At 47.4% G+C, this 15183-nt stretch overlaps 1 protein-coding gene across 1 annotated transcript in view; it reads right to left on the reverse strand.

Annotated features, from left to right (window-relative positions):
- The window catches only part of SYNGR1 (synaptogyrin 1), a 30282-nt gene extending 27370 nt beyond the window's left edge, over positions 1 to 2912 (reverse strand). The window contains exon 1 of the mRNA XM_065402763.1: positions 2814 to 2912. Within this exon, the coding sequence (XP_065258835.1) occupies positions 2814 to 2912 (99 nt within the window). The remainder of the gene's footprint in view (positions 1 to 2813) is intronic.
- Positions 2913 to 15183: the final 12271 nt, after the last annotated feature.

Raw genomic sequence — 15183 nt, forward strand, 5'->3', positions numbered from 1 at the left:
GCAGTGTGGGGGAGGTTTGAGTGGTTACTGCCCTTGGTAAGCAGGTTTGGGGAAAACGGGGTAGAGGACTCTGTTCTCCAGGATTGTTGAGCCAACACCTTTTGCCTGCACCAAATTGGTTTAATTTTTTTGTCAGGTGTAAAGAAAGAAAGATTCTGCCCACGTGCTACAACAAGCATCCTTACGTGCGTACTGGGGAGCTGCTACTTCCTATCACCAGCAGCAGTCTGGAAACATGAGCTCCCTCACACCAGTGTCCTGACAGTGCCCAGAGTCTCACTCTAGTGATGCCAACCTCTCTACACTGGCCTAAGCCTCCTGTGTGTCAGACCCTGTCACCAGGCGCCCATCTTCTTCTCAACGTTAAACAACATATGCCATCTTCTACAACCTACCTGAGTTCTTGTGCCTCATCCTTTAAAGGTGTGTACTGCACTCATCGAAATTAGATAGCATGCTCTATGGGGCAGGGGCCAGGCAGAGGTGCTGGAACAATTTGTATAGTGGGGGTGCTGAAAGCCATTGAACCAAACTGTAAACCCTGGATATGATGGAAACCACTTCAAGCCAGGGGGTGCAGCAGCACCCCAGCACCCCTAGTTCCAACACCTATGGGGCCAGGTGTTACTCTGTGATGGTAAAGTGCCAGGCATACCTCTGGTGCTTCACAATAAACACTAATAATACACAGCATATCATTACAAATGCTTTGGGTTAGCCTGTGAACTCAAGGCTCTGGCTCAGCAGCACTGGGGGAGAGGTGCTAAAGAGGAGATAAAATGGGCCAATAGGAACTGGTGAGAAGAAAATGAAGTAAGGGGGAGAAAAAGGCGCACACCCCGTTTCTCCCCGTGACTAACAAGCAGGCTGTCCTTGTTGGGATGCTGACCCCAGGGTACTGCCAATGTTCTGCAGTGGGACATTTGTTTCTATAGCTAAGTGAAGGTCTGTAATGTTCTGCATAGGGTCAATCCCATTCCATCCTCTGTCAAGGTCAAGGAGACAGAGCTGGCGGTTGTGTGGAAACAGTAGGGCATCCAAGGGAATGCTAAACCCAGGGTAGTCTGTCATGGCTGGGCAGTCATTATGGAACAAGTATGGGAGTTCATGGAGGAGCCGCCAGAGTACAAGAAACAATGGAGCAGAAAGAAGTGCACAGCAGAGACCGTCTCTTGTTCTCTCTCCCTCCTGGCTTTAGGAAGCCAGAACTCTGCCTGCAGTGTTAGAGTGAAGTCGTGGTATTACAAAAAAGGGAGAGGAAATTCTGTCTCAGAGATTAGGGTTGGAAAAATCCTTTTAGGTCACATCATGTCCATCATCCTTGGCTGGAACACTCTCTGCTGCTTTCCCCAAGCCAGGCGATGGGGGGGGGGGGGGTGCATCCATCACTTCATAATGGATTTCCATAGCAGCTTTGCGCCAGGAGATTTACTGAACTCCCCGTCCCTCAGTAACAACCATGCTGTACTGTACCGTACATAGGCCCGGTCCGACAGACCAACTGACCATATTAATCATATCCCCAGGGATCTCAGGGTGCAGCTAGGCTTTGCAATCAGGCTGAAGGGGCATCTTCCTTGACAGAAATGGATTGTGCCACTTTGGTCACACCAGCAGACGGAGCACCTCCTTTGCACCGGCACAGAGCTTGATCTGGCTATGGGATGTTAGTGCCAGCAACAGGCTGGCCAATCCGATCAACCCGTGTCCCCCCCACCCCCTATCTGCCCTTTCCTTTCCATTTTTTCCATATACATTTAAAAAAACAAAAACAGGGAGCTGCTTTGGGGCACCTCAGGCTCATGCTTGTCCACCTTGGTGTGTGTGTGTCTCTCTCTTCACACTCTCCTCCTCCTCACACTGCCCCCCACCCCCTTCTTAACGCAATCTCTCTCTCCAGCTCTGTGTTTGCAGCTCGCTCCCTTAATCCCCATGACCTTCCCGCACAGAGCTACAGCCATGGGATCAGTGTTACAAGATGAGAGACCCTCCTCCCCCCACCGTAGCAAGGAAAAGAGGCCGAAAAGACCCTTCCCCTCCCCCCTCTCACCGAGCCGTCCCACCCCCTCCTGCACAGAACCACAACACATTGCAGAGTGGGAAAGAAGGCAAGGGAGCCGGGCGGGCGAGAAAGGACAACACGCTCCCCCCCGCCCCGCGTAATCTCGTACAAGCCCCCTCCCTCGCTGCTCCCTGTCTCCAGCAGCAAGCAGAGCAGAGGCGCTGCCGTGCAGAATCATCATCTCCACCCCCCCCGCAGACACCAGTGTTTCCAGGTCCCCCTTTTCAACAAAACAAACAAGCTCCTCCCTGAAAATATCCCTACAACACTGACTGACCCGGGGGGACGGGGACGCCCCCATTGCACCAGATCCTACCCTGGGGAGGGGGTCCGCGCCCGGACGGGATCCCCCCGCGGGATTGTGTTTGGATCACGTCCCATTTTCCACCCTCCTCTCGGCTCCCGGGTTCTGCCCCCACCCCGCTGCAGAAACACCCCATCTTCGGGCAGCCGCAGCGGGGGACACGCGCGACCGGCACCGGAGCCGCCACCTGAGCCGGGGTTCCCAGCGGGGCGGCCGCCTCTCCCTGGGCAGAGGTGACTTTGCAGCACCGGCTCCAGCTTCGCCCCCCCCCCCCATGGGGCCCGGCCGGTGTGCGTGGGGGGCTTGCGGGGCCCGGCAGGTGTGGGGGGGGGAGCGGGGACCCCCGAGCGCAGGGCACGCGGCTCATTGCGGAGCGCGGCCGGGGAAGGGCATTCCCCCCAGCCCGCTGCCTGCCCCCAGGGATCGGCCCCCGCCTCGTGCCCTTACCCAGGAGAGCACCCGCAGGACGGTGTGAGGCTGCCGGAAGAAGGTCTGGGGGTCGAAGGCGCCCCCGGCTTTGCCCGCTCCATACGCGCCCCCTTCCATCCTTGGGGCGCCCCGTGGCACGCCGCTGAGCCCCTGCGTGTGTCTGAGCCACTCCGAGCAGCTGGCCGGGGGTGCCCAGGAACGCTGCCCCGGGGGGTAACGGAGGCAGCTGGGCGAGCGGGCGGGGGCTAGCTGTGCATGGCCGCGCTGTCGCTCCCCGCTCAGTCACCGCTGCCCGGCTGGAGAGACACGCACGCTCCGCTCCAGGGCAGGCGCTAGTGCAGGGGCCGCGCGCTCCCTCGCAGCAGCAGCTGAGTGGCGGGAACGCGCCAGGCAAGGGGCGGGAACGCGCCCGGAGCAACTAGGGGGGCTGAGAGCGTGAGCCCCTCTGAACGCGAGCTGTGCAGACCACAATGAAACCCCAGCTGTTTAGGTATTTTTAATGCAGTGCTCAGGGCAATGAAGGGTGCTGCCTGTTTTATTTCTGTAGGGCCTACAAAAAGTATTGCTCACAAGTGCCTATGCCCACAGCCTGAGTCCTGCTCAATGGTTACCTTACCTCAGTCCAACTGATAAACATTTCATCTTTGCTGCACTCGCATGGGTGAGTTGGAGGGGCCATGGGTGTCGAAACAGCCTTAGGTTGGCATGAAGGATGCTTTGAGATCCCACCAGCCTGAGCTGGCAGGCTACAGGGCTGATCTGGATGATATGGGCCAGGGAGTGAAGCTCCCTCATTGCTTCATCTTCAGCTTGCTTGCCAGCAAACAAGACAGTCAGTAAATAACATTGTTTATAGTTATTTTATTTGACAGTGCTGGAGCCCCTTTGAGGTGCTTCACAGGAGACAGAGAAAGACCTAGAGTCAGCTTCTTGCCTCCATTATTAATATATAATATATATATTATATATTAATATATATATATATATATAGTCTCATAGCAGGTAGAAGCCCCAGTCATGGACCAGGACGCCTTGTGCCACTCCAGCAGTGTAAAGGAGTCAGAAAGGGGGTGGAGTGACTCCTGAGAGAATCCCAGTGTACCTGTCTCCATGCTGGGATGGGCGGTGGGCAAAGGAGGGCGATGGCTGGAGCTATCTGTGAATTTGGTAGTAGACAAGACCCCAGATCTAACACAATTTGGCAGCCAGTGTGGGTGGGAACAAGCCCTCATAGAACAGAATTCAATAATGGACTGTAGTTTGGGCTCCTACCTGGGCTAAACCACTTTTTTTTTTAACCGTCACATCCACACTGGGCAGCCATAGTGTGTTGGCACATGATTCAGGTGTAAGCTTGGATTGAGTAGCCTAGACATTGGTTCTTGAAATTTCATGTGTGCTCTAGTGTAGACAAGGTGCCCGTGGCCACCCACATTTTGACTACCATGTTTTCTAGACCTCCTCTGAGCCGGTTCAGATGACATGGTGGATAAAGTGCCACTAGTCCAGCATTCAAAAATCACGAGTCAGGCCCCAAAATCATGAGATTGACTTAAAAATCATGATTTTTTTCAAAAAATAATACATTGGGCTCTTTTTATTTACTTTGTTTCTGAGCACTTACATGTGCTCATTTCATGTTTTCAAGAATTTCTTTGAAACCACAAAGGCTAAAAACATACTTCTGAAAAAATGAAAGCTGAGATTCTCATATAATCACCAGACTCCAAGAGCTGGGGCTTTAAGAAAAACACCAGTTATTGAGACTCGTGGTAAAATCATGAGAGTTGGCAAAGCTGCTGGTCTGAGGTAAGACTCCTACCCTTGCTACCACCAGTGGAATTGCCTCGGTGGGAAATTGTAAAGAAAAAAAATGTAGTGGAGACATAGCTCAAGTTATTGGGCTTGATTTTCCTGCTGCATACACTGGTTTTATGCCCAGACGCCATTTGCTTCAATAGAGTTACTCCTCTACCTCGTAGCAAAGCTCTGTTTCACTTTTCTTTTTTGCTCTCCTCTAGACACATTTTCTGGAAAATTTGAGCTTCTTATTTAATAATACCTAGTTTTTCATCAGCAGATCTCAAAGTGCTTCCCAACCTTTAACATACTCATGCTCTCAACATCCCTCTGAGGTAAGGAAGTACCATTATCCCCATTTTACAGAGGGGGAACCGAGGCACAGAGGGGCTAAGTGACTTGCTCAAGGTCATACCGGAAGTCTGTGGCAGAGCAGGAAATTGAAGTCAGGTCTCCTAAGGGCTGGGCGAGGCTAGTGCCCTAACTGCTGGACCATCCTTCCTTCCATTTTTGTGGATTTATTCTGATGTATGGGCACGCAACCTCCTAGAGCTTTAGGTGCAACTGAATCTATTACAAAGAATTTAGGCTGAAGCAATGCCAACAAAGAAAAAACATTGCATACCGAGAGTAAACCCCTCTTCTCTCAACATAGTTAACCCACCCCCTCAGTAAAAGCCTAGAGAAACAGATGTTACAACATGCTCGAAGGTGAACAAACTTAGGCTTGTTTAATTTAGCATATTCGGACATGTGAGCTCTGCCTCTTCAAATCTGAGCAGTGCTGAGGGGGGAAACTGACATTGTAAGAGGTTTTCTTAGATCAGATCTATCACATCTGAGGCAGACTGGTATTGGGACTAGTGATGGCACATTGCGCCTGCCAGTTCTGCAGAGCTCACCGAGGAACAGGGCCGGTTCTAGGTTTTTTGCCGCCCCAAGCAAAAAAAAAAAAGCTCAGAAAGTGCAACTGCCAAAGCAAAAAAAAAAAAAAAAGAATGGGCGGAATGCCGCCCCTGTAATTGTGCCGCCCCAAGCACGTGCTTGCTTTGCTGGTGCCTAGAGCCGGTCCTGCAGAGCAACGAGAATACAGTCTGGGACTGCATTGTCTTTTCCTGGGTGCCTTCTTCTCGGGTCCCGGGGACAGCCACGACTAGGGGGAATGCTTGGTAGCATGGCTGCAGTAAGGGATCAGGGCCTCCACACAGAAGAAGCTGGCCTCTGGGCTCTGCCAATTTGCGGTGTGGGTCCTGAGGCTTTCTCCACATGGAGCAAATCCCAGCCCATAGTGTGGGAGATCTCTGTAAGGGGATCTTCATGCAGATTTCTTCCCATAAAGCCTTCTTCTGTGGGTGTCACTGAGCCGGGAGAGGAGATGGAAGCTCTCTGAGAGTTTATGAAGCTTGTCTAATATTTTATATGCTAGGTGCATTCCTTAGGTATGCTTTACATTGTGTTGTGGAAGAACAACTATCTCGGCACAGTATTATACCATTCTGCTCTCAATTACATCAGTACAGCTGACAGTGGAATTCGGCTCTATATGTACATGTTTTGTTTTAACTATTAACTTAGGGTTTGCCATAATTATCAATATAATAATAATACACATCCCATTTTACAGGCTAGATTCTCATTTTTACCATATAATTATAAAATAACTCAATTGGAATATAAATCTTGTACTTACATTTCAGTGTATGGCATATAGAGCAGTATAAACAAGTCATTGTCTGTATGAAATTGTTGTCTGTACTGACTTTGCTAGTGCTTTTTATGTAGCCTGTTGTAGAACTAGGCAAATATCTAGATTAGTTGATGTACCCCCGGAAAACCACTGAGTGGTGACAGACACTGGAATCTTGCAGTCTAGCTTCCCAATGGAAGAGAAATCAGCGTTGCAGAATCTGGTACATTCTAAGCGTAAGTTGCTTTATTTACATATGTACATCAGATCTGGTATGAGATGATCAAACAGTCCACAGGGCAAATCCAATTTCCAGGCATCTCAACCCAACACAAAGGCCTGGTTCCTGGAGAGTAACTCTGCTTCAGGAATTGACTCTAATCTGAGACCAAGGCAGACAACAAATTCTCCTGCCACTAGCACAGCTCCCTTTACCTGGTAACGTGGGTAACCAAAATCTAACACAAGCATTTCTTCCAATACTCAAAGCTTGTCCGTATGCGAAGGAAAAGAATTTGGGAGACCCTTGGGGATAACAGGGCTACATGTGAACACCTGCCATAACAATAATATATACATTGGTTATCCGTCATTTTAATCTGCGTTTATAGCAAATTTATTAACACTTTCTGCCTTTCCATACTGTTTCCCTTGCTCTTTTCTTCCTCAGTTCCCTTCTTTCACTCCACTTTTCTTCTGCTGTACAGGGGCAAATCCTGCCCCCTTACACCTATTGGACACATGCCACTGGAAAGGCAACAGAACTGTGCCGTGGGTGTGGGGTTCCATTGAGCAGGGAGGATTTGCAGGGAAGATGGGGGCATGAATCCCTGATAACACATATATGTGGGTCTGCTGACCAAACTCCTGTGTATGAACTGCTGCTCCCTTGGGTGCTACACTAGTGGTAGAATAGCTCTGTTTCTCTCTGGCTGTGGAATGGGTGAGGGATTTGTTCTCCTTCCGCTCACCCTGTTTACTCAGGCTTGGTGCAGGGCAGAGGACTTACCCCATCTTAATGTATCCATTCCTTCCTTCACACTTTTCAATATCTGTTTATCTTTAGCTTAATTTTTTCTCTTTATTGAATGTTTCCATCTTTTCTTCTCCTTCCTCCCTTTCTGCTCAGAGCACATCTAAATGATACACTGTTAAAAAACACCAATGACTGCTAATGCCCTGTCATTGCTCCTATTGATAGGGTGGCACCAATGTTAGCAACAGTGGGAAAGTTTTGCCCCCCAAATCCTGGTGTAGACAAGGCTCTGTAGTGAGCTGTGTTTGCAGGAATCAGAGTTTGGGCACAAAAGCATTTTTTTTCCTCCTGCATTCTCAACAGAAGAATTTGTTGGTGTTTCTTTCCTCACCCCTACACTGGCAGGCCAGGGGAGGGGGCTGAAGGAACTTATCAGCCTGCTGATGACTCAAACACTACTGGGTTGTTGGCAGAGCAAGCCAGGAATTCTGATCTGCCTTCCTCTTCCTCTGCCTGGTGTGGTCTAGGATTTGGGGCCAGATTATGGCTGGGCGGGCCCAGCAGTGATGCAGGTGCAAGGGCAAGGAGCCTGCACTGAAGAATTGTAGCTGTTTGGCAAAAGCTGTGTCTGAAAACAGCTACACCTCTACCCCGATATAACGCTGTCCTCGGGAGCCAAAAAATCTTACCGCGTTATAGGTGAAACCGCGTTATATCGAACTTGCTTTGATCCGCCGGAGCGCACAGCCCCGCCCCCCCGGAGCGCTGCTTTACCGCGTTATATCCGAATTCGTATTATATTGGGTCGCGTTATATCGGGGTAGAGGTGTAGTTAAACGGGCACTAGCACAATTTCAAATCTAGACAGACCTTAGAGAGCTTCTTGACTCCAGTACTATCTGATTTCCCTTTGCCAAAGGAGGAATTAATAATTTATCTCATCCTCCAGTTCCCAATTAATAACTGTTCAGGTTGCAACTCAGCCCTATGTAGCTCGCAGAATGAAGAGATGCCTTATCAGAAACCCTTGTATAAACAAGTTATGGACATGATTTGAGCTGGCTTCTACCATCCAGCAGTATGACTTGATTTTTATTATGCTGATTTGTATGCTAGAAATACCAGTAAATGAACTGAGAGTGATTTAATATTGGTGGTGTATGTATTACATTTTCTTATGAAGAGGTGATAGTCTCCATCATTAAGTTGTTGCAGACAGGTTCCATGATAAGGCTTATTGTTAGCTCTCCCTTCCCTGCATAACGTTAACTCCAGAGCATTGTTTTGTATTGTTTGACAGAGTAGTACCCACAGGCCCTAACTGCATTCAGGGTGAGTTGTACCAGGCACTTAAAAATACATACGAGTACATGCTTCCTGCCCTGAAGAGCTCACAATCGGTTTGATAACATGTCCCTGCTGGGACAGGAGATGTGAGTTATCTTATGTCTTTTTTTTAAATCTTGAGGTGCACAGATGCTAAAATAATGGATTCCAATATAAGAAACTAGATCTATTTTATCTGATCAATTGTTATCTAATCTAAGGATGTTTTGTTTTTTACAGTGTCTAGGTACTGTATGCTGTATCTTTTTGCAAAGTATGAATAAATTAAAGGCTGTTTTTGAGTTACAAGGCATTACAAATTACCATGAACATGGAGCTGTTCAGTAGCAGAGTTAAAAGTTGCAACACTGCTCTGTGATAGGCCCTGTATTCACTTGTCTTATAACTGCAGAAGAAAAATATTTTTTGTGATTACTTAAAAATAAAACATGCTAGTGTATCCTGAACGTGAAGGCAATTGATCAAACCTTTTAAAACTTAACTCTAACCCCAAATCACTGGGCCATTTCTAGGTGTCATTAAGGTTGTTCTGGGCTATGTAATATGATGACTACATGTGTAAATTTATTTAGGAGATTGTGTGTATTGCGAATATATTTGGATATCTGCCTTCCTCTAATTGTTCAACGGTCATACGTTTAAATGTTTAGTATTTTTAAGATAATATTTCTTGGAGTGGGAGCGTAGCAGTGACCTTCATTTAAACTTCACAAAGTATTTTGTGTGTTAATTCTCTTAAGTCATATTTCAAAGACCTTACCCAAGAAAATGCTAATTGACTTTGAGATTTTTCTTATGTAAGGAATTCAGGATTTGGCCCAGTAATATCTCCTGAATAATGGAAAATGTATATTTTAAGTGTCATGCTGGAAGAAAAACAAATAAATCTGAACTCTCACATTCAGCCAATGGACTACCAATTAGTAGCAGCAGTTCATCAGATGAATCACCCATAGGTTGATCATGTCATGAGCACACTGCACTTTTTATAACAGCTTCTGAAAGGGTTCATCCAAAGGCAGGAACCTTTCATTAGGGAGGGTTCCCACCACCTTTTAAATTTGCAAGACAAATTCATTTACATCACAGCATCATGGGATGACATTGCATTATGGTGCCATCACAATGGAAGGCCACTGTAATTGCATCTGCCTCATCTTCCCCACTCTTAAGTAAGTGGGGGACAACTCACCAGCCAGCTGCATCAGTGACGCTGTCACCAGTATCGAGAGTCCCGGCCCTTTTCCCAGAGATGCAGTTATTGTTCAGGCATAAACACAGTTCAACATCAGTCAAAACTGGTCCGGCTGCCTGGTTCCTCCAACGGCCTCTGCCTCAGAGGGCTTCTGCTGCCTACACAGCAGGTATCCCCAGCCAGGTCTTTCACCTAGCTAGTGTGGCAAGCCCCCTTCCAGAGATAGGGTGAAGAGAAAGAAAGGTGAGAGGGAGAGAGAGAATAAGGAATGGGGGGGGGGGAGAGAATTGAAGGAGTCATCACTGCTCAGATGCTCCTTAATTATATTATCCAAAAGGGAAGATGCCAAGATGTTTGGGAGTCTTAAACAGTCCCTACCCTCCAGATATCCTTCTGCACAAACACTTCAGATATTCTAGAGGCTCCAGCTGCTATTTACTCCTCACTCCATCATGCAAACTGCACTCTATAAAATGGGAAATAACCTCCCCCACACAGCTTCCCTAACTGTCTGACCCCATTGGACAGCCCTCCATCAAATAATGCAGAATGGCACCATTAGAGACGGGAAAGACCTAGAGGCAGTCAAAGATGGCCAAACTTCGCAATGCCAAGGGCCACACTGGAACTTGCATAAAAAAACCACTGGAGAGAGTGTCGAACTTATATCTGTTTTAACTTGTAGCAAAAATAAATGCCATCCAATGGAAACTGGCTTGGGTACTGCATTTTTACCGAGTGTTTTTTAATAACACTGATTGGATATTGAGACTCTTCCTACTTCCTTATCACCTTCTTCTCTCCTCATATACTGCTTATTCAGATCTAATTCTTTTGATCTTTAAAGACCTTTTCTCTGCATTCATAGGGTGGGTTGGGGTTGTGATTTTTGTGCCTTTTTTATTTGTTTTTGTTTTTTTGTTCTGCTGCTGCTCTCATTCCCTGAATACTGCAGGAGCTCAATTAGTGCCAATTGTGATGGTGGCTTTTGCAGTGTGGTCCATCTCTCTGCTAGGACTGAACTGAGATCGCCCAACTCATTGCACATACTGTAGAGCACTGAACAACCTTTGCCAAAAGAACTACATGCCCATTTGATACAGATTGCTCCCTATGCTGGCACTCTCAGGAGACAGGCCAACGACTGGGATGGCCACAGACATTGAATTGTCCCTGCCTCATCTCTCTCTACCTCTCTGTTCTCTTCCTGTTTGTTCTCTCCTTTTGTCTCTTACCCCCTTTGTCACTCTTCTGTACGGTGTCTGTTTTCCTCAACTCTCTTCTCAGCCTGTCCCTCCCTCCATTCCTTCTTTTTCTCTCCTCACTCCCTTGCTTCCTCTTTGCTCCCTCTACTCTCGCTGTGTCCTCCTTGGTCTCTTGCCTCTCTCTGCTCCCTTTGTTCCCTCCACAGCCCCTCACCTTCTTCCTTTACTCCATCTCGTCTCTCTGGCTTCCCATCATACTATATCCCACTTCCTGCTTTCTCCTCTTAATACCTCACTCTACATATTCTTCATTCCTTGATGGAGTTCTTATGACACATCAAGAAATATGATGAGGCCAAATTCTTATCGCTTGTCATCTAAATCAGGATTTGTACCCAAATCCTCAGAGATGGTCCTCAGAGATGGACATCTTATGCTTAAACCACACTTCACCACTGGGACTCTTCCCCCTGCATTACACACCTTGTGCTGTTAGGCCCCTTCCCTCAAAAACAGGGTTAGTGCAAGGACATCTTTCATAAATAAAATACCACAAATATATGAGCTGGTCCTTTATGTGACTCACTGGACAATGACAGAAAGTATGGAGAGGTAGAGCACAATGAAAACCATGCAGGCTATCTTCAGCTGCCTCACTGTAGTACTTCTGGATTGCGCAGAAAATGGCTCTCTCATTCTCATATAGCTCTGGAATCTTACATGCAGGGGAAGAGCTGTGCCCTCCAAACTATACCTACCAGCACCCCTGCCTATGTTCTCACTGACAACCACAAACTGAAGCAGGTCAGTGGATGAGGGGAAGTCTTTGAGGACTGAAGTTGTAGGGCCCTTGAAGCGGTGACTCAAGGGAACCCGGGCAGGGGGGAGGACAGAAGTGATGGTAACTAAGCTGTTGTCCTCTGAGGCAGGGTCCCATGTAGGCCTGGCATAGCTGAAGATGTGGGTGATTCCATATCTCACTGCCAGCGCTGACATGTGGAAAACTTCTAGCACCCCATCGAGGAACCCAAAGAAGAGCGAGATGCTCACCTGACGCATGCCTCCTCGCAGCACTATCTTACAGTCCTTGCTGTCCTCCCGGAAACAGGCAGCCAGATGAGGGTGGACCCACTGGGTACTGGATGACAAGGTAGCCCAAACCACTTGTTTCAGGTGCCCCAGCAGCTGCACAGCACCTCTCCTGCCACAGTGCAGCAGGATGGTGATTAGGTGAAGGCAGAAGACTCTGGCTGCTGCCAGGGACTGCCATAGTGCCTTATTTGCTAGCATCTCAGCCCAGAGCTTCTTGCCCAGAATTAAGAGTAAAGCAATTGCCATCTCTAGGCTGCAGCGCCACAGGATGAAGAGCCTGATCACCTGGGCAGCGACCCATTGGGACGCTAGGTCTGCTACAGTGGTGAGGGGATGGAACAGTGGTTTGTAGATGTTCACGAAGATAGAATAGGTCAAGAAGTAGAGTAGCACCAGGTGGACTCTATGCAGTTCCCAGTCCATTCTGCTCTGTGTCTAGTAGTCTTCTTCACTGGCAGATGGAGATCCAACCTTTTTGGCCCTGCTCTTCGCTCTCCTAGAACTCCAACCCCTTAGCTGTGGGGTTGTGCTCATGTCGACAGTAATGTCCTGCCCTGCCATCTGTCCCTGTATTTGGTTCTGGATAGTCCCCTCAGATGACTGGGTGATGACACCACAGTCAATTGCATCAGAAAGAGAGGAGGGGTGATGGGTCATGCTAGAGTACACTAGTAGCTTGAAAACACATGATCAATTTAAAGGGAGTGGAAGCTGGTGATAGAAGAAAGTGGATAGGCAAAAGTGAAGGAAAAGTGCTTGCAGAAGCTTTGTGCACTGGTGCACCTTGGTCCCTCCTATTCTCTGGCTATGACACACCATAGTTTCATCTCCTAAAGGCTGTAATACATAGGTCTAATTCTGGTTGTTGGGTTTGATGTGAGTGTGGCTGGGTGTTTGGTGGCCTGTGATGTACAGGATGATCAGAGTAGATCTGTTCTGGCCTTAAACCGTAGGACTATGACTAATACTGCAAAGATCATACTGTATCTGGCTCACATCAGGACAACCAATCCTGAGCAGTTGTCACTGTTACTGGAATGGTTTTTACTTGCCAAGGTTCTACACCAGTTCCTGTATATATCCTGTGACTATCTGTAGCAACATATAAAGCAGAGCAGAACTCTTTACAATGTTTTAACCATCAAACTTTTAAATGTTTGTAATTTGCAGTGGTGTCAAACAGGGATTTGTTTTGCTACCAACACTCTTCAGTATATTCTTCTCTCTGCTCCTTCGTCATGCTTTCTCATATAACATCTCCACCTCCATACAAGATCGGACGGGAAAACTCTCCAACAGTGCAGGTCTAAGAGCAAAAAGCAAAGTCAAAAACCTGCTGATAAGCTAACTTATTTTCAAGGATGATGTGGTGCTCATCACACCCAGTGAAGAGGAGCTCCAGCACCTTTGCAGTAGCTTTGTGCTAGCTTGTGATGAATTTGAACTAATCATCAGCCTGAAAAAAAAAAAAAAGAACAACCAAAAAACCAAAACCCAATGCTTATGGCAAAAGGTGTGTTTGACTGCCCCAGAAGTTCTAATAGCTAGCATCACGCTATAAGTTGTACAGAAGTCCTGTTATCTAGGATCGATTGTATCGGATAACGTATATCCAGCTGGTGAGTTTAATTTTCATAACAGAAAGGCAGCCACCATATTTGCCCAACTGACCAAGTGCATGTGGGCTAGCCGGAAACTGACACTGCACAACAAGATACGGGTCTACCAGACATATGTTTTGAGCATGCTGCTATATAGTGGTGACACCAGCTGCAGCAGACATGAGAGCAGGCTAAACACTTTCCATGATGTCTTTTCTTTATTCTGAATATCAAGTGGAATCACAAAGTTCCTGCCACTGAAATACTTGAGAAAGCAAAATTACAAAGTCTTATCACTATTCTCAAACACAGACATCCGCGTTGGCTTTGTCATGGGCACCAGATGGACAAAGGATTCCAAAGTATCTCATGTATGGAGAACTTGTGGATGCTCCAAGGACACTGGGTCGACCTAGGCTCAGGTGCATGGTCATTTGCAAAAGGGACCTGAAAACTTTTGACATCGACACAGCAAGGTGGGAAGATGCAGCTAGCAACTGACTGTGCTGGAGGGAGTCAAAGAGACTGAAGAGAGGGGGTTGAGAGAGTGGAAAGTGAAAAGAGTTAAGAGGAAAGCACAGCAGACCTCAGGTGCTAGCAGTGCACTGGCTTCATCTTCCAGCCCTGCGCTTTACACCTGCATTATCTGTGGCAAGGACTGTCACTTGGCAATTGGGCTTTTAACCACTTGCGGTGCTGTAGCACGGCACATAGCATCTGATCTGCTTTGGCATTACACCATTGTCTTTTCAGACAGATGGTTGCCATTCATTTCTAATTTTTAAGTGCACACATGTATAGCTGTGAATGACATGAAATCCAACATAGATTTTATTTATATATTTAAACCAAAAGAGAGTTCAGCTCATCTTTGAAATGATGCGAAGACGGCTCTGCTGCTCTGTCCCTGTGTTTGGCCCAGGAATAGAGGGCAAGAGGACGGTGGGAAGTCAAGAATAGTTGGAGTGCACTGCACTCTGTCCTCTCCTTAGCACACTCCCCACAGCAGGGGCCAGAAGAAGGGCTGGCAGAGAGCATTTCTAACAGCTTTGTGCAGATGGGAATCCCCTTTAAGTGGGAGATATTCCTTGTAAGCTGTTACTTTGGCAGTAAGGTAAAGGTACAGTAGTGCTCCAGAAAACCAGGTCTAAGGAGTTAATTATGCAGGTATAACCACTCCCCTCAGCTCCTGGGACAAGAGCGAGCTGGGTAAATGTATCGTGGAACAGGAAAAATTCTCTTGTTGGTCCCTGTTTCTTCCATCTGCTGTTGGAACATAGATCTACAATGCCAGCCATGTCGTTGAGGCAAAGAAATTAACAACACTGAGTGACTGAACATTTATATGAATAAAGATAATATTCTGTTATCATAGAAGCAATCTTGGAACCACTCGCAATTATCATGGAGAACTCATGGAGGGTGAGTGAGGTCCTGAAAGACTGTGAAGGGCAAACATTGAACTGATCTTTAAAAATGAAGAAC

This window comes from Emys orbicularis, chromosome 1 (genome assembly GCF_028017835.1).
Source record: "Emys orbicularis isolate rEmyOrb1 chromosome 1, rEmyOrb1.hap1, whole genome shotgun sequence".
In the NCBI taxonomy this organism is placed as follows: domain Eukaryota; kingdom Metazoa; phylum Chordata; order Testudines; family Emydidae; genus Emys; species Emys orbicularis.